Consider the following 22,507-nt stretch of genomic DNA (forward strand, 5'->3'; position numbering starts at 1 on the left):
GCAGTTTCCCCCACACCGTACCGCCAGATACACGATCTACTCGTGTTTGATTTCTCTGGGAAAAGCCGCACTTGGGGGTACCGAAGTTCCCATGTCCTCATCCATGAAACATTTCATCCCGTAGAGCATTCATCTATTTTCCACTAAGCATCTTGGCTGGTTTGCGGTGTCCGGTTTGCATAGATTCGATCACTCGAACTGGTATTAAGTCAGTTCCGTTCACGTCTCTGGCTTCCTTTTCTTCCGCTTGTTCTTTGGAAGGTGTAGGAGAAGTTATTAGCAGGTAGAATTTACTCTGTGGTCCCTTTACCAGTGCGAACACCCTAACGGGGGTTCCGTCACTGTAAGCGCTATCTTACGCGCGCAGCTCCATTGTGAGAGAGCGGACCGAAGATGCTGCAATTTGCGCTATGTTGTGTGAGTCGAAGACCATCATTGTTCTTCGCTCTCAAAATGGAGATGATGCCCTACAGTTTCCTGATATGACTGAATTTCAGTCTATACAGGAAAAAGTGGAGCACCATATGGTGATGTTCCCTGAGCACATTTACACTCTTTTGAATACCAAGTTGAAACCCTTCAACTTTGTAAATTTGTCCTTCCTGACATTCATGAACGTTACCCTCCAATGTTTAAAGTCCATGCCCGGGTTCTGTTCACCTGGCATGCGAATGATGTTTTCTGCCTTCCTTCGAGGGTCCGGTAACCGACATCCAACATGTTCTGTCTGGCGTAGCTTAGTGTTTACAATAGTGAACTTAACTGCCATAACTCAAAGCCGGGACTGCCTGCTGGAGCCACTTTAAGGCAACCTCATCAGTGCACTCCATCGCGAAAACCTTGATTGTTAAATCGTCGCTTCAAGAACCTCCGCAAATCCTTCACAGTTTTCGGACGCGGGAAGTTTGTGATTGCTTGGACCTTGTCTGGGTCGGGCTGTATTCCGTCAGGGGAAATGAAGTGGCCGAGGAATCTCACCTGTGTCTGGAGAAACTTGCATTTATCCACGTTTAGGACTAAACCGGCCTCAAGGAGACGTTGAAAAATGCACTCGAGATGGACTAAGTGCTCAGACTCTGAAGAAGAAGCGACCAAAACATCATCCAAATATACGAAACAGAAGTCGAGGTTTCGCAAGACCGAGTGAATGAACCTTTGAAAGGTTTGCTCCTCATTTTACAACCCGAAAATCATTCGTGTGAACTCGAAGAATCTAAAGGGTGTGCATATTGCCGTCTTTGGAATGTCTTCTGGAGCTACAGGGATTTGGTGATACGCCTTGGTTAAAGTCAAGGTCGAAAAGATGCGGCAGTTTGCGAGATTATGTACATAGTCGTGGATGAACGGAATAGGATATCGATCAGGAACAGTCTGTGCGTTTGACCTTCTGTAATCCCCACGGGGGCGCCATTCGCCATTTGGCTTAGGGACCATATGGAGTGGGGAAGACCAAAAGCTGCCCGAAGATCCCTGTTGCATAAGTTGTTCGAATTCTTTCCGTGCAATAGCCAGCTTCTGGGGTAGTAGGGGACGTACCTTTGAGAAGATAGGGGAACCAGTAGTGTTAATGTGGTGCTGTACATTGTGCTTCACTGGTTCAGAGAGACTACATTCGGTAGTAATCTGGCTCTGTCCTCCAAAAGTACGGAAAGATTGTTGTTGGGAAGAGATTAGATTCGGCCTCACGAACTAAGGTTGGTTGTGGAGTCTTGCTGCGCAACAGGGCCTTTGCAGGTCCACGGTGCCCGTGCCGCTTGGATCCATTTCCACATACCGGTGTTAAACCAGTAGCGTCCACGTCACCAACTCCTCTTTCTTCCGCTCTTCTCGGTAAGGGTGAAGAAGAAGGTTCAAACAGGCAGGATTTAGCTTGTAGTTTCTCCTTCTTAATGGCCTAAGTTCCTTCTGCCGAGCCTTCTTCCGTTTGCGGGTAAATTTGGGCTGTAGTATCACGGACGAGCCGGCCGTAGTTGGATTTCCAGTTTCTCTTAAGTTTCTGGCTGTCTTCACCGTAGGCACTAAATGCAAGCTTTCCACTAAGTCGGAAAGCATGCCCTTCTACAGGCACTTCGGCCAGGATAAGACTACACATGGTCGTCGGACGATTCAAAGTCTGTGACTTCTCACCACTTGGAGAGTTTAAATCTTTGTTTCCATATTCATGTTTTGGACACTCTTAGTGCAGTAGTGCACAACTACTACTCTTTCACGCGCTTCAGAGTTACTGGTGGAAGCGCAAATTGCCTACTTGTGTGTATTAAAACAGGTATGCTTACTGTCGTTTATACTTCGCTCACTTCGCAGCAAAACCAGGGTAGTGTCCAGTCAAGCAGGCTCTGAGATATAAATTATTCACAATATTAAAACTTAAAATAAACATTTTTGAACTCAAATATATTCAAGGAATTTGGTCGCTTCTCGGGATATATTGATTTGTGGAGCTTCGAGTGACAAACTATCTTTCAATCGAATAGGATAACTTTAGAAATGTTCAATTCTTTGAAATTGGTTGTGAACCGATCAATTGGACGACTTAATTCGCGATGTTTTTCCGTTCTTAAGAATTTTGGAAATTTTCAAGAGTTTTTTGCCAGTGCCAAGTGCGATGTGGTGAGCAACGCTCCAATTATGGTGCACTCGGACAAGGTGCAGAACCATGCCAACCAATCTTCGAATCTTATAGTTAGTAAAAGTGCGGCAGCTTTGGTCAACATGGCGAGTCCAGAAGGCAGTGAGGCAATAGTCGAGGGCCAAAGCGGAGATATAGGAACTGCTATTCCGCCGTATAGCATGGACTTACAGCCAGCGACTGAAAAGCATAATTTGAAATTTTCGTCATGAAGACCTACTAAAATCTTCAATATTCTCTTGGAAATTGGCCTGTCACCCGCTTAGAAACGTTTGGAAAATTGAATCTGGTTCTTCGACGAACAATTGGTGTGAAATCTAGTTTATAAAATTTTATCTCCAAGAATGTACGATTTTTTTACTGAGATGACGGGAGGAATATATATAACTTTTGGCTAACATATTAAAACTTCAAGAAACAACAAATTTAATTTTCTATTCCTGTAAAATGAGGTAAGGACATACGAAAGTACTATAATGCTTGAAGGACAACGATTTCTTTGACATGAGGAGTAAAGTGATTGAACTGCGTATTCTATACAACTTATGGTTATAATTATCATTCATATCGGGAACACGGGAGAAGGCTTTGTACATAGGAACCTATGTTTTCTAGTGTAGTTTCCCGCTACATATTAGGCACCACTCGGTTATTGTTTGAGTCTTTGCTTTGTGTGTCCGCCAGCCAGATCGAAGTTCAACTATTATTTCTGCGAGAAAAGTAGTAAAACCTAGTAGAATGCTAAGTTACAAATCTGTTGGCAACGCGAGCTATGAGTGTCCATAATATTTCTGGAAGTCTTCCTCTTTCCGACAGGGTACAGTTAGTTTCCAATGTTTGTTTGGTTCTCACAGGAAAAGTTTGGTGTTTCTAGCTATATTCAGGCTCTGGTGTTTGTCTTTATTGGAAACTTGTTCCCAGCTCCCTATATGGGAGAAACTGAACTGTTTTTTGCTAAGGTACGCAAGATTTCACATTGACATTTGCACCACCACGACCCGGTACCCAGAGTAGTTCAATGGTATTGAATCTAGATATAGAGTTCAACCTGTTTCTTCACTCTTGAACGAACCTCCATATATCCCGTCATGCATTCTACTAGTTCTTCCTATTTTTCTCTACGTTTGGGGATGCCGGTATATCTTCTACCTAACAAATGTGTGGGCATTCGAGAATCAGACGACATTACTAGAACTAGATTCAGTTCTCGCAATATCCTTTCCAATATTCTGTGCCCCTCACCCCCGCTTTTTCACCATAGGCCCAAACGCATCAGTCTAAGAGCTGCTGTCATAGCAATGCTCTGAATATGCATATATATTCAAGTGCTGAAGATCGAGTGTTGGATGTCGTGCTCAATGGACTGGTAATGCCCTGACATACATTTTTTTGCAATCATGCTAATTTACAGTGAAAACTCTTTTATCTCACCTTAATGGCCTAGTGGTAGCAACGTATCCAAATGATGCCTAAGTTCACAGGGCCAGGCAAGGGTCCATTTGCACAGTCCATAATCTGTGAGAATTCTTTTCATCTTTACGTCTACGCATTTGTTCCAAAGAAGTTTCTTATCTAAAATAATTCACGGATATTTCACTTGGGTGCAAAGATTATTTTTTCATTTAGATTTAGCCTGAGGTACCAACTGCCAATCAAATCCTCGCACGCTGTATATTTTCACATACCATTTCGAGATATCGATCAACAGCTAGCACAGCCGCGCCATTGAAATAAGGTTGGGAGTGTGTTAAGTGGTGAAATCGAAATGTGTAAAAAGCTAAAACTGAGACAAAATATGAGCTCTATATCTCTCACTTATTTCGTATTCGGAATGTGCAATGAGAGTTAAGGTGTCTCCGACGCATTGATTATCAATGCGCAATCGGATGAAAACTATGTAATTACATAATTGTCGTGGAAGAGGTTTAGTTAAACGTGTAGGACGAGCATGGTAACAGTGTATTGGCAGATTATGCAGTTCACATAGCAGTGAGTCAATCAACATACTCCACAGAAGTGGCGATATTACACTTCTTTGGGTGCGGTCTTTCGATGTTTCCGTTATCAGGACACAACAGCCCTGAATTAGTATAGCACAGCTTTGCTTGACTAAAGTATCATCGATACCATGCTCTTTGGCGGCATCACGCATCTTTTGGAAAAGTGAACAATTGAAAACCCATTCAATATATAGTAATCATGGAAACCGGGCAATGAAGAACAGATTCGCAAGGCGTTCCACGTTGGTAGACAGTTACGTTTAATTTAGCGGGTACGGTCTTATCCCCTTTTTGCGAGTGTGATGCTCAGCCAATATATTCAGACATGCCAGCGAGAATGATGTTGAGCTATTTTATTTGAGGTTCTTTGGGCTTGAATAGACAACTTTCCCAGGCATTGGTATGGTCACTATCTTAGTTTTATCGCAGAAGGTAATCACGTAGCCCAGAGTGACACATGCAAAAAAATGTTCCGCTCCTTTCTGATTTTCTTCTTTTTTCTTCCTTCAGTAACCCCCAAGTTTTTACGATTGTGGAGGAAACTATAAGCTAGTTCTCCTTCCATCTGATCATTTCCGCAGATATCTTCACTTGCTTCAGATAGCTCCTCTTCATTGCAAAACTTGGGCAGTGAAACATCACATGCTCTGGATCCTCCGGTGTGCCACCGCATCTAGGACAAATCGGTGAATCATTCAACCCAAAGTGTTGCAGATACTGCGTGTAGTGACCACCGTGTCCTGCCAGGAACCATATATAATGTGGTAGTTGGTCTCGCCATGTTTCTGCTCAAGGTAAACACTAGGAATGACGAAACCGTCAGTCAAATTTTTGATTTTTTCAATTCTTAATGCTTGGAGTGCTACGCTCCAATACTAGGGATCCATGGACTAAAAAACGAGGGAGTAAGTTGCTCCTCATTTAGTCCGGTCCACCATCAAGTGGATGGGGACTTAGGATCCCGCAGATCCTAAACAACAAATTAGGAATGACCCTGTAGGTTCAGCAAAACTTCGTAGAGTCGTCTCATCTCCATTGCTAAAAATCATTCGACTCTGACTTTGTCCATTCTTGTGTTTTATCTGCTTCTCTATACGTCTTGCATGGTACACCACACTCATTTGTTTCACCTGCCACCACCAGTATTGCCTCATATAATGTGGTCGATAAACCGAATTCACCTGCTTCGGTCTTTGAGAGTTTACAAGCGCCTCCACCCATACAGGTGATACGTAAAGCAGTATGAATTACATCACTCTGGCTAGAAGCAACCACCGAGAGTGTTTCGGTTCGCCAGTATTCTTTATGGCGGCAATCATCACCTCCAGGTATTTGATATTGACATTAGATATTCACAGTGTTCTCTCTACGATTCGTTATTAAGCGGGTCATCTCGTGTGTCGGATCCGAGAAATCGAATCTTTTTTTCAACAATTTTATCTAGAATTTGGGCAAAGTGATTTTCCAATTCTTTCGGAAATTAAAGTGTTAAACCGGTAAAGTACCATATGTCAGATTTATGTCGATCGCGAATTTACCGGTCTGAAGGACGTTCGAATAACTTCGTTAAAAGAGCGAGAATTGAAGCCAAGGCTTTACATGTGCTTTTTGAAGAAACCGAAGGTTTATGGATTAGGTCTAATAGATAAATGGTCAGTTGAAATTTTATGGTTAATAATTACATTCTAATTTTTAAATAGGTTTTTCTCCAAACAGCAGATTTTTACGGATGTAACCGTAGTCCAAAATCTATCCAACGAAATTCTTTGAAATTTTCAAGACTTATTCTGAACATATTACTACGGTTCGCAAACTAGGATATTTCTGGTTCATCGGACCATTTTTATTAAACACTAAAGAAGTTGAAAAAAACATAGGGGGCCCTCTAATGGCATTGGCCCTTGAAGACCGCTTCCATTTTCTTCTCTGCACCCGCGCCGTTTTCGCGATTATAGAAAAAGGAGCAGGGCAGAGGTGAGATAGCATCTGATAAATTGCCTGAGCCGTGGACGAGACTGTTGGTTGGCTTCGTCTTTTTTGGCCCTGGACCAAACGAAAGGTCTCGATTAGCATTTTGCGAAACTGATATTAATTTTGGCGTGAATTACAAAGTGTACTCAAACTTAGCAATTACGCGCAAATTTACTGCTTCTAAGGCCATACAAATAAGATGCTGACATCATAATTAACGAGAATAATTGACTTTCGAATGAAATATTAAAGTTCCATTCATGAAGGATCTACTTCTCCTTGGCCCTTTTTTATATCTGTTGTAGGTTAAATTCTTCGCATTTGCTAATAATAGTTAACTCAGAGTGTGAAGCGTATTATCAATCCAGGGCTTTCCATCAAATGATTTATTTAAATCCCTGTCATGCACTCACCGCTCCTCACATCTTCTTTTTATTTAGCCTTTGTCCTGTTCACAAGCGGGGTCGGCTCGTCGTGATAGGTTTCGCCATTTTATTTTATCAAATGCCTGATCTAGATGTAATCGCGAGGCTTTTAAATCCCCATCCAGCGTATCAAGCCACCATTGTTTCGGCCTGCCTTTTGGTCGCTTACCATTGACTTCGATGTTTAGACCAATATTGGCAAGTGAATTCTCGATGCGACCATTGCATCGAAAAAGCCTGACTTGTAGTTTTTCCACGATCGGTCCTCATTTCGGATGAGATCAAAACGTGTCACGCCACCAGTTCAATGCAACATCTTCGTCTCCATTACCGCAAGACGCCGCTCATTGTCTTTTATAGTCAGCTAACACTCGGAACTATAGAGAGCGGCAGACGAACGACATTGCGGTAAATTTTAGATTTGAGACCTTCGCTGATAAGTCGATCACAAAAAACACCAGTTGCGGAATGCGACTTCATTCAGGTCGCATTAATGCGTGAAGCAATTTCATTACGCAGTTCTCCATTGGCTTATAGCATTGACCCGAGATATTTAATTCACTCAGTTCTGGGCAGCTTACTGAAGCTGACAGCACTGAGCAATTTAAATATCTCGAGTCAATGCTATCAGCCAATGGAGAACTGCGTTATGCTCCTCACATGGGGAAACACAAAACCTTTTATACCTGAAGCGTCCAGCTTCCGGTTTCCCGACTTGTTTAGGGGATAAGTTGCCTTTGCCCCGGGCCAAACGGTCATCATCATCCCGGTTTTGTACCGAGGTCCATCAATTCAATATCCTTCAAATCTATTTTGGCGTCCTGGCTACTATCGCTCCATTTTAGGCACTTTTTCTGCCATAGATATTCCCCTTATAGACGTTTTGTGCTGGATCCTTCTCACCTATACAGATTAACAATCAACCCACCGCAATCTATTGAGCCGAATTTTATATAGGATATGGAAACGTCCACACTCCGAAACCGCCAGTTGTCCTTTTTTGAGAGTCTGTGGACTTGTTAGTGTCGACTAAAAAGTACGAGAAATGTCATCATCACTCTGGTAACGGACCGTTGGGTTACTTTCGAAATAATATCATTGAAAGGCAAGTGGTTAGCTAAGTATATCCGAAACCGACCCCACCTTTTCCGTAAAATAATCATCGTTGCAATCGATCAGATTTTCTCTGTGCGGCAAGCGATGGGAAAGCTGTTGGAATATGGACATCAGTTGTGTATAGCCAGGGTAAAACTGTACACGGCCATGAGAGAATTCGGTATCCCGACGAAATTGATAAGACTGACTAGGCTAACACTGACCAATGTGCGAGGCCAGATAAAAGCAGCAGGATCACTCTCAAGGCCATTCGACATTAACAACGGTCTACGGCGTGATCCGTAATGCTGAGGTAAATGCGAGGGGTACGATCCTTTTAAGGTCCACCGAACTACTGGCCTATGTTGACGATATCGACATCATTGGAAGAACGACCCGAGATGTGCAAACTGCCTTCATCCAGATCGAGCAGGTGGCGCGAGATCTTGGGCTGCACATCAATGAAGGCAAGACAAAATATATGGTGGCAACGTCAGCACCAAAAACCAACCAACTAACAACATCAAACTGCAACTGGTCAAACGGGAAGAATAAAGATATGAGACTACAACTTTGAGATCGTTGATAATTTCTCCTATCTGGGATCGAAAATCACAACCGATAACAGCTACGACGATGAAATCCGCGTACGGTTGTTGATTCTTAGCAAAAAAATTTCGAACTCTTGACCGCGTTCGAGAGAAGAATCCTCCGATGAATTTTTGGCCCCCTACATGAGGATGAAAGATTCCGTAACCTACATAACGACGAAATCTATGAGCGATAACCATGACTGTCTGGTTGTGGATAAAATCCGGCTCAATAGGTTACGGTGGGCGGGTCACTTAATTCGAAAATTTCTCATCCCGTTCCACGTAGCACTCCAGGAATTTACATGCCGCTTCTTTGGTAATCATTTTGGCCTAGTGATAATGCAAATGATCCGTTAATTTTTTCTCAATCGTAGTTCTAGTACTATCACAAGCCAATCTTCAAACATTTCGTTTCCCTCGTGAAGACAGTGCTCTTGACACTAAAGAAGAAACTCAGTACATTATTGCATGTAGCTCTCACTGACAAAAGAAACGAGCGAGTGCTCCGGTATGAATGGTTGCCAATGGTGGTCGGGACTTGAAGGAGAATGAAGTTAGACGCCAGTTTTAATCGATCTCGTAGAAAAGCATTCCTCGTGGCTCCAGTACTTCATGATTTAGAATGTTGATAAGGTAAGGGGGTAAAATTATCATCATGGAGTTATTCTCTGGGCTGATGTCTACTTCTAGAGTGGCATAACATAAATACATTTTAATAGGAAACGCAACTTTCTCAGGGTGGGAGAAATTTTCTCTCCAATTGGTCTTCCACTTTTAGGAAGCTTCTTTGGAATAGCATTTGACTGGTTATCTATCATTCGTGCACCCTGTGGTACTGTCAATTTGTTTTGAGGTTCAGAATCAGAATCCCATCTAATAGCGGGGTTTAGGCTATTAGAAAGTATTTGGCCGGTGTCGTTATCAATTTCGCATTTTACTTATGTTTACCATATTACAAAACTTGTATTAACATTTGGTTGTGAAGTTAACATGCAATATAAAAAGACGCATATTTTTTGTCAATAATAATACTTGCTTAAATAATTACAAGATCACAAATTGTATACATAACAAATCTTTAGCCTGCTTTTTTTTTGAACAGTTACAGAAAGAGGCCAAAAAAACATTCTAGTTGCTATGGCTTGAATTTGTCTCGGACATCTTTATTTTTTCAATTAGTATATCGACAGGATTTGTTCTTTTTAACATTTTTTACACACTTACATATTATACATCTCCAAATACAGACATTTAATTTTAATATCTTCTCATGTTCTACTAATGTAGCCTTAACGGAAAATGCAAAACTTTACGAACACTCAAATAACATTCGACCAGAGAAAACATCTAGGAAGCAGCATTTGTGGTCACCAGTGAAGCTCATTTGTTATTCTGGAGTTTGTGTTTATTTCAGTATGTATACTTGATACATTATTGTCACGGTATCATCACTATTTCATTAAATTTTTGATAGATTTGTGATTGATTTATAAACAATCTCGAACTGAGCTCATTAATTCTAAGTGTCGAATAGTCATGCGTTTACATTACAATAATTTATTTTAAAAATCTCCTTCCAATAACTGAAAAGTACTTTTTGAGTGGCGCCTCCTATCAAAATAGTTAATTTCAAATTGACTTTTTAATCACGTTTAATGCCTAGAAGCGCCTCCGCGACGCCTAGGTAATAGACCATTTGCGCTATTCCGAACAATGGCGCAATGACAATCATACGGCACAAGCCACCCTTGAAGAATGCTGTTGGCCCTTCGTATCGGAGTGTTTTCCTAGAATAATAGAAGATGGGGGTCAGCGACTAAAGAGGTGATTGAAACTTATTTCATGAGCTACAAGTTTGGAGTTGATTTTTCTCGTAGGCAGATTAAAGAGTAAGGTCCATATTACTTACACACAACAATCTACGATTCCCTTGAATTCCTTTTCACCTTCGGCTTTCTTTAATGCTTGAAGTCGTGTTTTAACTACATCAAATGGATTCACAGCCAAGGCTGCAAAAGAACCAGCTGCGCAGCCTGATAAGAAAGAGCACCTACAAACGAATCGCAGTTCAATTGAACCTTGTCTTGAAAAATCTAATCCTGTTAAATACTTACCAAAATACTGCTTCACCCGACCCATCACTTTTTCTTGGGCCCAAATCATTCAACGTAGCAAACAAGGGGAAATAAACTATTGAAAACGATACATCTCTTAACATAGTAGCTCCAATCCCTTTGTATAGACCGAGTATTCCTTTTTCTTTCAGTAATTGAATTGTTAGTTGTGTGGCTGAGGTTTTGGGTACAGTCTTTCCAGCTTCACGTGCTTGTGCTGCTACACGTCCAGCATCTTGCATTTGAATCTTCAGCAATTCCATTGGTGTTGTTATGATAATTTGGCATAGACCAGCTAAGCCACCGGCTGCCATTTGGCGGGTTATTGGTAAAGTTCCTGATGATGTTGTCAAATGATGCCGAAAGAAGTCATTTGCAGCCAACTTGATAGCCTTTTCAGGAGTAATTAGTAAAATGTTAACAGCAGATCCGCGATACATGCCGAAGTAGCCTTCGGCCCGATATGTTTTCTTAAAACAGTCTAACCTGTAAAGACGGATTAAAGTACTTTGGTTTACTAGAAGTCGACCTGATATTTACTGGTATATTTTTAAAAATTCGTATTCTGTGATAGTTCCCGGAAATTTAAACTTCGAAGCACTTTACTAGCGGCCATTTGTGCCTTATGTGTCAGAATCTATCTATCCAGATATTGAAAGACTCGTTAAGAAACACCTAATGCTCTAGTTCGGCAGGAATGAGGGAAAGGGGGACATTGACAGCGGATCAGGGATTTATTTACGGTCAGTTTCTGGAAATGCTTGTATTGAATGCAGAATGGGGGTCAGAATATTCTTTTCCTGAGAAGTTCAAATTCATGAGATTTGTCGTCTTAAGTCTCATGTTGGACGCTATTTATAATATACGTGAAGTTTGAGCCCGGAATTTCCAAGAGGTTCTCGTTGTCACTTAAGAGTTTTTATTGGTAGAGTATTTTGGAATGAGAAATGAGGAGAGAAGAGTGCTTAAAACCTGTATCGAGAGAGAAGACTGCTCGAAGCCAATGTATCGGGTTTCGACGGAAATGATGTAGCAGAGAAGAGAAAGGAGCACCCGATAGGAACGAGTGGGGTGAAAAGGTTGACGTCTAATCATTCATCTGCTCACTTATGCCCTGTGAGTTGGGGCTTAAGCATATATTCAAAGTCTTGCTTGTTTATTTGCCTGCGTAAGAGGCAACTAAAAGGGATAGCAATTTGTGGGTTAAGTGTCCGGATGGCTCAAGTGGTTAGAGCGCTGGGCTGTCGTAGCGGAAGGTCGCGGTTCAAATCTCGCTGGGGGCAGAGGAATTTGTTATCGTGATTGGATGTCGGACACCAGTCGACTCAGCTGTGAATGAGTACCTGAGTCAAATCAGGGTAATAATCTCGGGCGAGCGCAATGCTGACCACATTGCCTCCCACAGTGTACTGTGGTGTACCGTTACGGTCTTGAATGAAGTGCTCTAACACACTTCAAGGTCTTGATCCAATATGGATTGTTGCGCCAACGATTATTATTATTATTATTTGTGGGTTGGCGACCTGCAAATTTTGAAACTTCACTGCTACCGAAATGCCAACAATGCCTCGGATAGGGACTGACCTCACGGAAATAACCTTTGGCTATCGCAAATAGATTATGATTAGGTTTTGGAATGTGTGCACAATCCTCGATAATGGTTGCGAGGTTCTCCAGAATGTTCGCTTCCTCCAACTTGAGCGAAAATTGCCACGAGAGCAGGTAACAAACGCGATTCCGGTCTGACGGCTACAGCAAGGCGCGCTTACTTGACCTGGGAGCCGGTTTCTAACAGACTTCTAATTGCAAGACTCATGTCCAGGTTAAGGAGCACCACAAGTGTACAATGCTACGCACCAACGGAGACATTCAAAGTATGCTTTCTACGAGCAATTACACGCAATTTAGGGGAGGCTTCCTAAAGGTGACATTGTGGTCGTGATAGGTGATCTGAATGCCAAGGTGGGCTGTCATAACACCTTGCTTGGATATGTGATGGGGAAATACGGTCTTTGCGACCTCAACGATAATGGTGGGAGGTTCGTGAATTTTTGCAGTTTCCACCGCCTCGTCACATTGTTCGAGCACGAGAAATTCAGCATAGTGTACGCTGTGACACGAGAGAGATTTTGCTATTGTGCTGGTCAGGGACGTGGAAGATCACAATGATTTCAGGAATATATATCGCATAACGAAAGAGCTTGCATGTGGTTGCAAATCTTTAGATGGTCCTGTGAAGGACGTCAACGGTCGACTTCTCCTAGGAGTCCGAGACCATTTCCAGAGATTGGAAGAAGGGGATGATCGTCAAGATCTCAAAACAAGTCGGGAAACGGGAAGACGCCTCAGGTATGAAAAATTTTGTGTATTTCTTTTATAAAGAGATTTGAGTATGCATTTGTGCCATTAGTACGTAGCACGTAATATATGAATATATTATGTGAAAATATCCACTTTCAAGTGATATTGACATTCAAAGTTTTGAATTTGCACAGAAGCGTCAGCTTTGACCTATTATAACTTTGTTAGGAATAGTGCGATTTTCACCAAAGTTGGTAGGATCATGCTGTATGCTATATTCGTGATTCTAGAAGGAACTTAAGGGGGGTTTTCCTGCCAATGACTAAAAATGATCGCCATGGAGGGTTTTTTAGGGCCTAGGCACCATAGAGTGGCAGCCTTCGAATTTTTTCACATTTTTCGGTTTAGTTTCTGGGAATAATAATAATAATATAATAACTCCGCCGAAGCCGGTCCCAAGCCCGGTTGTGAAAGGAGGAGGGATGGATAGCTTCAGTCTGAATGGGTGTATGCCACCGCAGCGTCTCAGGGGGTAGGTGAGGAAAGTGCAGGAACTTTGCAGTCTTGCAGATTACTCACTAAGGAAGCTATCTACACACCTGGCAACTAAGGATAAAATGCACCACCAAAAAATGAGAAGAAGGAGAAATTTAAGGTCCGGTACGGATAACCGGCGGGAGTCGTCTGACTTGGTGACTGGGTCGGGCTCTCGTAATGGACAGCACGGCGTCGAAACCGCTAGTCGTGGGGCGGTTCGACGTCTAGGCGCCACGACGACCAGGAGCACAGCTCCGCCTTCTGCAGCTGTTTCGCCACAATCTGTGGCCACCACTTCAGCAGGTTCGCGTAGGAAGCGGATGAAATGGACTGAAGAAATGAACCTCTTCATCATCCGCTCCTACTACGAAATAACGGCGGGGGCGGGTACAACATCTTACCGCCCCTTGTTGCACCAGAGATTCGTCGAGCGTTTCCCGCAATTCGCGCACGTGACTGTGTAGCGAGTCGCAGACCAGTACCGCTTCATCACTCGCAGCGACACAATCCCGGCCACCATCAGGGAACGTGTTCGACTTGAAGTCATCGGGGAAACTGGTGACCGAGAGTCGATGGGGGCAGAGGCGGCGGCATCAACAACACCACGCCGCACTGCAGGCAACAGGTTCAGTACTCGCCGAAGCACTCTTCTCCACCATCCAGCTGAGGTTTCCGCTGAAGTTCGGGACGAATTCCAAAGAGCGTGTATAGAATTCTCGGATATGGATCCTATGCATAGACCAAGTATTCCCAGGCTCTATGCATCTCCAGCAACTCCGGGAATTCTATCTCAAATCAATGATGAGATTGCGTCTCGACTGTGTGCTGATATGTCGCTGCTGCAACTACAATCACTTGTGTATTGTGGTGCAGTTGCGGCTATCAGATTGCACGGTCAGAAGATTCGCTTTCGCGTTATTGGTTTGAGTGACAAAAGAGATCCACCATGGAAAATTCGTCTGGAACGTCGGCGGGACTCACTAAGGCAGGACATTGCTAGACTGATTCAGATCAGCACTGGCAATGCCAGCCGACGAGTGAGAAATAAAGTGCAGAGGGTTTACCGGAACTATGCCATCCCCTGTGAGACACCCGTTGTTGAAATTCTGGACACACTAAAACAGAAACTTTCTGTCATATGCAGTCGGTTACGACGGTATGGCGAAAGTTATTCCAGACGTGTCCAGAATGCAACATACGCGAGGAACCAGCGGAGCTTTTTCAGATCTCTCAACGAATCCCGACAGAGCGCCCAGACAATACAGTTCTCGGTGACGGAAGCGAAAGAGTATTGGGGTGGACTTTGGGGGTTACCTGCCCAGCATGCTGAGCATGCTGAGTGGATCACCGCCGAAGGCACCCGCCATGCCAATACACCTGGAATGAATTTCGCGGATGTTACTGAAGAGGAAGTTCGACGAGCCATAAACATCTCGAAGAACTGGAGGGGCCTAGGTCTGGATCGGGTGCAGAATTTCTGGTATAAGAAATTTACCAGCGTACACAGTCGGTTGGCACGCAGTATAAATGAGGTCATGAGTCGGCCGGAGGAATTTCCAGCTTTCCTCACTGCGGGGATCACCTACCTTATCCCTAAGAAGGACACGGTGCAGGACCCCGCAGACACAAGACCGATCACTTGCTTACCAACCCTCTACAAATTCATCACGTCCATTATTAGTGGAAGGATCAATGCGCACCTCGAGACTGTCCGAGGAGCAGAAGGGCTGCCGAGTTGGGTCAGGGGGTTGCAAAGAGCAACTCATTATCGACTCGGTAGTTGTAGGACAAGCAACTAGAGGCCAAAGAAACCTCTTCAGTTGCTATATCGATTATGCCAAGGCTTTTGATAGCGTTCCGCATACCTGGCTAATCGACATCCTACATCTGTATCGCATTGATCCGAAACTAATAAAGTTTTTGGCGACAGTCATGGAAGGGTAGCATACCACCTTGTCAGTCCGTACATCTGAAGGTGCTAATACCTCAGAGCCCATCCGTATACGGAGGGGCATCTTCCAGGGGGATTCATTGAGTCCCCTTGTATGGCAGTATGGCACTGAACCCCCTTTCATGGCTACTGAATGATGCTAGAGGGCATGGTTTTGCAATAAAGTATGGCCTACGTGCTAAGTGCGAACTGACACACTTGATGGACCTAGATGACATCAAGCTGTATGCTGGTACTGACAACCATCTTAGAAGTCTGTTGCGAATAATAGACATGTTCAGCCGTGATATTCGGATGGAGTTTGGATTAGACAAATGTCGAATCCAAGCCATCCGCAAAGGTCATCATGAGCCACATGCCGCACATAGCATTGGTGACCTCCACATCGAAGCTATGACCGAGACAGACTTCTACAAGTACCTAGGAATTCTGCAAGGAACCCATGCTCGAGTTGGTGATCTAAAGGAAGCTCTGCTGTCCGAATTCCTGCGACGTGTAAAGCTGGTGCTGAAATCGCATCTCTCGGGGAAGAATAAAATAGGCGCGTTGAATGTATTCGCTATCCCTTCACTGGCTTATGCATTCGGAATATTGCCGTGGACGAGGGCCGACCTGGAAAACGTCCAGCGGCGGATACGGACAACTATGTCCAAATTCCGAATGCATCACCCAAAGTCTGCCGTGGAGCGGATGAACCTGCCTCGTGACATCGGAGGTAGGGGCGTGGTTGACGTGGCGGCACAATATCATCGCCAAGTCGACTCGCTGCGCGCTTATTTTTACAGTAAAGAGCAGACGAGCCCCTTGCATGCGGCTGTCTGTAAGGCAGCCTGTGGACTGACTCCACTTAACTTGAAGGATCGATCTTTCAATCCTCTGAGTGGGGTGAAGTCGGACCAGGAGCGGATCGAGGAATGGAAGTCGAAGGCAATGCACGGTAAACACGTGAATTGTCTTTGGCAGCCATTTGTCGAACAGATGGCTGTGCGCTGGGGAGCTCTTTGCTGAGACGGAGGGGTTCATGTGTGCTATTCAGGATGGCGTGGTCGCCACCCGAGCTTATAAAAAGCTCATCATGAAAGAACGGGTGGAGAACGACCAGTGCAGAATATGTGGTTCGGCGTTAGAGACATTGGACCATCTCATTTCTGGCTGTACTGTTATGGCACCGGTGCAATACATCACCAGGCATAATGTTGTATGTAAGGTTATCCATCAAAACCTTGCATACAAGCATGGGCTGATCACGGGAACATGTCCGGTTTATCGATATGAGCCGCAAGCAGTACTTGATAGTTCTGCTTACAGCATGTATTGAGACCGGCAAGTTCTGACTGATCGTCATACTGCACACAACAAGCCTGACGTACTTGTAGTTGGCAAGACGGGTCGCTCCGCGTATATTATTGATGTTGCTATCCCCCATAATAGCAACATTGAACGGAAATACGTGGAGAAGAAGGTGAACTATGAGCCATTGGCTCGTGAAATCAAAGAAATTTGGCGTCTCGAGCGGGTGGTTGTAGTTCCCATAATATTGTCAGCTACAGGTATTGTACCTAAATCCCTGACGGCTTCCCTTGATGTCCTGGGACTTACGCACAGTCTGGTTCAAACCATGCAGAAGTACACCATTCTGCATACGTGCTCGATGTTGCGGGGAGTACTCGACGGATTCTCCCACTGACCTACCACCGGCCACCACCACCAGCGCCCCTTTAGTTTTTAAGTAGGTAGGATCGTCCGAGACTAAATGCTTGGCACTTAGTGCTAGTATTAGGTAAAATCCGGCATCTGCCGAGATTGTGATAACTCGGAAAATAATCGTTGGCGCAACAATCCATATTGGATCAGGGCCTTGAAGTGTGTTAGAGCACTTCATTCAAGACCGTAACGGTACACTAGGAGGCAATGTGGTCAGCATTGCGCTCGCCCGAGATTATTACCCTGATTTGACTCAGGTACTCATTCACAGCTGAGTCGACTGGTATCCGACATCAAATCACGATGCAAATTCCACTGCCAGCAGTGAGATTTGAACCGCGACCTTCCGTATGACAGCCTAGTGCTCTAACCACTGAGCTATCCGTTAAAGAAATGATCAATTTCAACCCACCACACTCCCCACCTTTTCAATAAATGTCAAAACTAAGACCGATTTCGAAAAGTACTAACCGAGACCGTTAATTTGATACTCCCCCCCTTTAAATTCGGCGTAAAATGATGCAATTCACAAATTCGGCGTAAAATGATGTAATTCACTATATGCGTGAGCTGTGAACTGTGAACACACCTTTATACCAAATCTGGTGTCAATCGCTATAACTATCTGCGAGAAAAATGCGTGCGACGATCCTGGAACACATAAAAGAACATATTGAAAGCTTGATCGACAAAGAGCAGGCTGATTTCCGCTCCAGATCAGTCTCTATTGACAACATCAACACCCTGCACCTGGTCGTCATGGATTTGAAAAACCTTTCGATAACGTGAAAGGGAAGTGTGTCTAGAATGCTCTACGCATGAGGAGCAATAGTAATTATCAGAGCGACATATGATGGCGCAAAATGTCACGTGTTGCACCGAGGTAAAATCTCGGAGGATTTTGAGGTTCACAGTCACCGATATTTTTCTTGTTATCGGTGATGTTCTTCATGCTGTCTTATCCGGAGGACGTGGATGAATTCAATGGACGATGGCATTTTTCCTCAAAAACTTCGACTACGCTGATGACATATGTTTGCTCTCTCACTGGGAAGCATAGTTGGACTGAAGATAAACGTCAATAAAACCAAGGCTCTCAGACTGATGGGTCATCGCGCTCTCCCTATGTACATTAATGAGCAGAGTAAGGCTTTCTGCAGACGGCGGCACCGAACTGGATGTGGCCCGACGTATTAACAGCGCTAGATCTGGTTTCGCTGTCCTACCTAAAATCTGGAAATGTAGTTATTTCAACACAAAGATCAAGTTCAGAATGTTCGATGATAGTGTTCTTTCTGTAATGTTATATGGGAGTAGCACATGGAAAGTGAACTCCGGCGGGCGACAATTGCATTGCGGGCTACGCCAATCAGTGGAATTCACTCTCCCAAGATGACCGAGGAGTGGGTTGCTCCAAGGGCATTTGGTGCAGTCTAGTATAGGAGAATGGGATTCGACCTATCTATCTCTGGAGACGATATGTGGTTTTCCAGGAATCGAGTCTCTTTTCTACCAAGACCGTTAGTAGGTGGTGATAATTACACCCTGTACGAGATGACCTTACTATTACCGTGGCTATTGAAAAGCTTGTAGGACTTCCTAATCCAAATACTCGTGGGGATCATATGAATACGGCTATATAAAAAAAAATCAACAAACAAGCGGTCCCCGGTGCCCCAAAGTGTCAGGTTGAAGGAGAACAGAACTGTCGACATGTGCTAGGGATGATATACCAGGGGCAACATGATGACAGTTCGTCTTCCTAAAACTGCAGCTTGTGCGCCTCCTAATCACTCAGAATATATAGATCCCTCCACATGCGAACATGGAAACTTTTTAGAAGCAAGGAGGAGAGCAAAGGAAAATTCTTCAGTATCGGGTAGTATGACCGATCACTGATTTGTACCAACCTCATTTCTTTACTGCATTCAAGGCTCTCCTAAACTCTGGGCATCTGCTGCTGCCTGCAGCGTGCCGACAGTCGACACAAAATCTTATTCCCCTTGCAGAGCATACATTCAGGCTCAGCCTTGCACACCCTGAACATATGATCTCCTCCCCCCCCCATTTTCTGCAACTTTTTGACCTTTCATAGTCACCGGTGCATTTCGCCACTATGTGGCCAGACATCTAAAGCAACGCTTGAGGGACTCCTGCTCCGTGAGTCGGCAAACAACCCAACCTATTTTTACTTTACCAGCCGCCAGCAGTTTGAACGCTGTTTCAGTTGGTAAGCTTATAGTTGTCCTCAGCCCTCTGGTGGCGAAATATTACAAGCCAAGTGGTCCCAATTGCTTTCCTAAGACGTCGTATAATAATCTCCTGCTTTCTGGCCCGTACTTGTGCTTCTTCTCCTAAATACTTCTCCACCTTGCCGAGGGAATTTTCAACTGTGTTGTCCGGAAACTTCTTCAGCTCCAGCATCAAATCTCCTTTTTGGGAGCGTCTGATTCGGCTGGCGTTTTCTCCAAGGCCTATCAGCTCAGGATCGGATTTGACCTTTCTGAGGATATCGGCGTAAGTCATATCATTACGAATTTGATCGGATCGGATTTGACCTTTCTGAGGATATCGGCGTAAGTCATATCATTACGCCGATATCCTCAGAAAGGTCAAATCCGATCCTGAGCTCTTTTTTGGAGATGATAATTAATCCAGGCCAATCTTCTTTTATGGGTCGCATTTTTCTTTCCGCAAACCTTGGTCCGTGCTTCCTTGGTTCCTTTTTGGGGCTTTATCCAGTTTGCGTTGATTGGAGCCACGATTTTGGTAACTTTGTTTGCCTTCCCCTTTGCCGATGAGAGACCTTTTTGTCTTTTCGCGTCTTGCGAGGATCCGAAAAAATCGTTTGCGCCCTCTCTCTACTCCTCTTCTCAAGCTTACCACTCTTTGGATTTTGGGAGGGTGTCACTTGTGTTGCCTGGATGACGCTTGATTTTTTCGAGGTATTTTATTCGTCTTTCCTATTGTACAGTACACGAATGGTACGTACCGTTTTTTTGATGGTCTGGTGCACATTGTGTTTGTCCTTTATAAATTTAGACAACTCTACTACTTTTCCTCCGAGTAGAGCAAACGATGATTCGTCCGTTTTCTGACACTGCCCCTCTACTTGGTTTTCCCACTGGGCATTTCCGTATTTATTAGCCTTCCGGGAGCTTTCCTGATTTATTTCCTTCATTAACGTTGATTTCAGGGAAGATCGCAAGATCGTCGAGCTTCTCCTAAATGAATCAAACACTAAGTCCTGCGACATGTTCCGACCAGGTGTAGTCACCCCACTATGGGGTAATGAATGACCAGTTTGTGGAGCATCTTTCCGTGTTTTTTGAACAGGAGTTCTCGGGGGTGATGTACTTTTAAATGCCTCTTCCTCCAGACTACTGTCTGTCTGTCTGTCACACGCATTTTTCTCGGAGACGGTTGTAGCGAGTGATACTAAATTTGGTGGACAGATAGGAATTGTGAATGCTCACGCATACAGTGAGTTACAACCGCTTATGTCGAATTTAAGGGGGGTCCCCGCAAGACAAATACGTGTTTGCACGTTAAATATTGGCATTCTCAATAGAAAGACCGAGAAACTCGCAAGAGCCCTTCGAAAAAGGCGGCAAAACGGTTATAGACTTCTCCATTTCGGTCGCTCACACACTAAATACGGTGTTGGCATTGCCATCTCAGAGGGTTTCCGTCATACCATTAAAGAAATCGAACGATTTTATGACCGCCTGATGAAGCTTACCATAATATCAGCTGATAGCACACCCAGGGCGACCTGATGCCGAGAAAGATGCCTCAATGCAAAAACCTGTAACGTGCCTGCTGATGACTATGTCATCATTGTAGGTGACCTTAATAATTACGTGGGTGAAAAGGCAGACGGCAACAAATTCCATGGAATGAGGGAGGTGAACGAATGATCAATTTCTCGGGCACCCATGATCTTGTACTTGCGAATATACTTTATAGTGGAAGCAGTAAAGTGCATATATGCTCAGAGACATTTACCACCGTCACAGATTGCAAAGCTGCTCCCTATGAGACCATCGCACTTTAAAATCGGCCGTTGATCGCCGTCTTGCGAATCAAGCCACTTATAAAACACCGTGAGGAACGCACTGACCCATGGCTTTAAATGGTGACGATTTCGTGAGAAGGAAGATGAAATGATATCACTTATGCGCTTACCAATTATTACGAATGTGAAGTAATCGTGGAATCGAGTTAAAGATACGATCCATTAAGCGGTCTATGTAACGGGGTCAAAAAGTTTGGAAAGCGATTCATCAACCGAAATACCTGGCTTTGGAATGATGATGGTCAAATGTGGGTCCCTGAAAAGAAACGCCTCAACCACAAATTTCTCAATGATAAAACGCTCGCCAATTGCCAAATTTACAAGAATACCAATGGGGAAGCAAGAAAGCAAACAAAGTGATCTCTGTTACCCCCGCCGTCGATTACAAACATCTTTACGATAAATTTGCGATGTTCAAATTACCTTCCGATCCGATTGTCCCACACCATGCAGATTTTTCAATACATTTTTGATAACCGGATTCGCAAAATCGTTCAAATAACCGCGAGGCAAGCTAGGTTTGTCAGGTATTGCGGAGCTTCTGACGCGAAACACACTGCGCGGTTACTCATGGAGAAATATCGTGAGAATCATCACCCTCTTTACATTGCATTTCTGGATCTGGGGACTGGGGACTGGGTGCCACGCGAACTCATCTGGCATGCTCTACGATAACTCCTACAGCCAAACGAACTCGTGCGCTGGGTTAAATTGATATATCAAGATCCGAAAAGTAAAATTAGAAGTGTGGCGGGTGTGTCAAAACTGCTTCGTGCTTCTGTCGATGTTAATCAAGGAAGCGCCCTCTTATAAACTTTCTTGTTTTTGTTGTCACACGGGATAATTAAAATCCAGCGCCATATATGATGTTTTTCTAGTGACTAATAGCAGAAAAAATCTCACGCAACTTTTCAAAAAATGGTCAAATCGACTCCAATAATACTACCTTGAATATCAAAAACTATCAAACCAATCAGGAACATCTCATTCCAGATTAACAACTCAACCATTCCAAACACCAGCGATGTCATATACCAAGGAATCAGAATGAACTCTAAACGATACAATGTTCCCCAAATGACGAAAACTTTTCTTAAAGCTAGAAGATG

At 43.9% G+C, this 22,507-nt stretch overlaps 1 protein-coding gene across 1 annotated transcript in view; it reads right to left on the minus strand.

Annotated features, from left to right (window-relative positions):
• Positions 1 to 9,842: 9,842 nt before the first annotated feature.
• The window catches only part of LOC119659574 (mitochondrial glutamate carrier 1-like), a 45,413-nt gene continuing 32,748 nt past the window's right edge, over positions 9,843 to 22,507 (minus strand). The window contains exons 4-6 of the mRNA XM_038067731.1: positions 10,828 to 11,313; positions 10,623 to 10,763; positions 9,843 to 10,500 (exon numbers count right to left, since the gene is read on the minus strand). Of these exons, the coding sequence (XP_037923659.1) occupies positions 10,356 to 10,500; positions 10,623 to 10,763; positions 10,828 to 11,313 (772 nt within the window). The 3' untranslated portion in view covers positions 9,843 to 10,355. The remainder of the gene's footprint in view (positions 10,501 to 10,622; positions 10,764 to 10,827; positions 11,314 to 22,507) is intronic.

The sequence above is a fragment of the Hermetia illucens genome, chromosome 6 (genome assembly GCF_905115235.1).
Source record: "Hermetia illucens chromosome 6, iHerIll2.2.curated.20191125, whole genome shotgun sequence".
Taxonomy (NCBI): domain Eukaryota; kingdom Metazoa; phylum Arthropoda; class Insecta; order Diptera; family Stratiomyidae; genus Hermetia; species Hermetia illucens.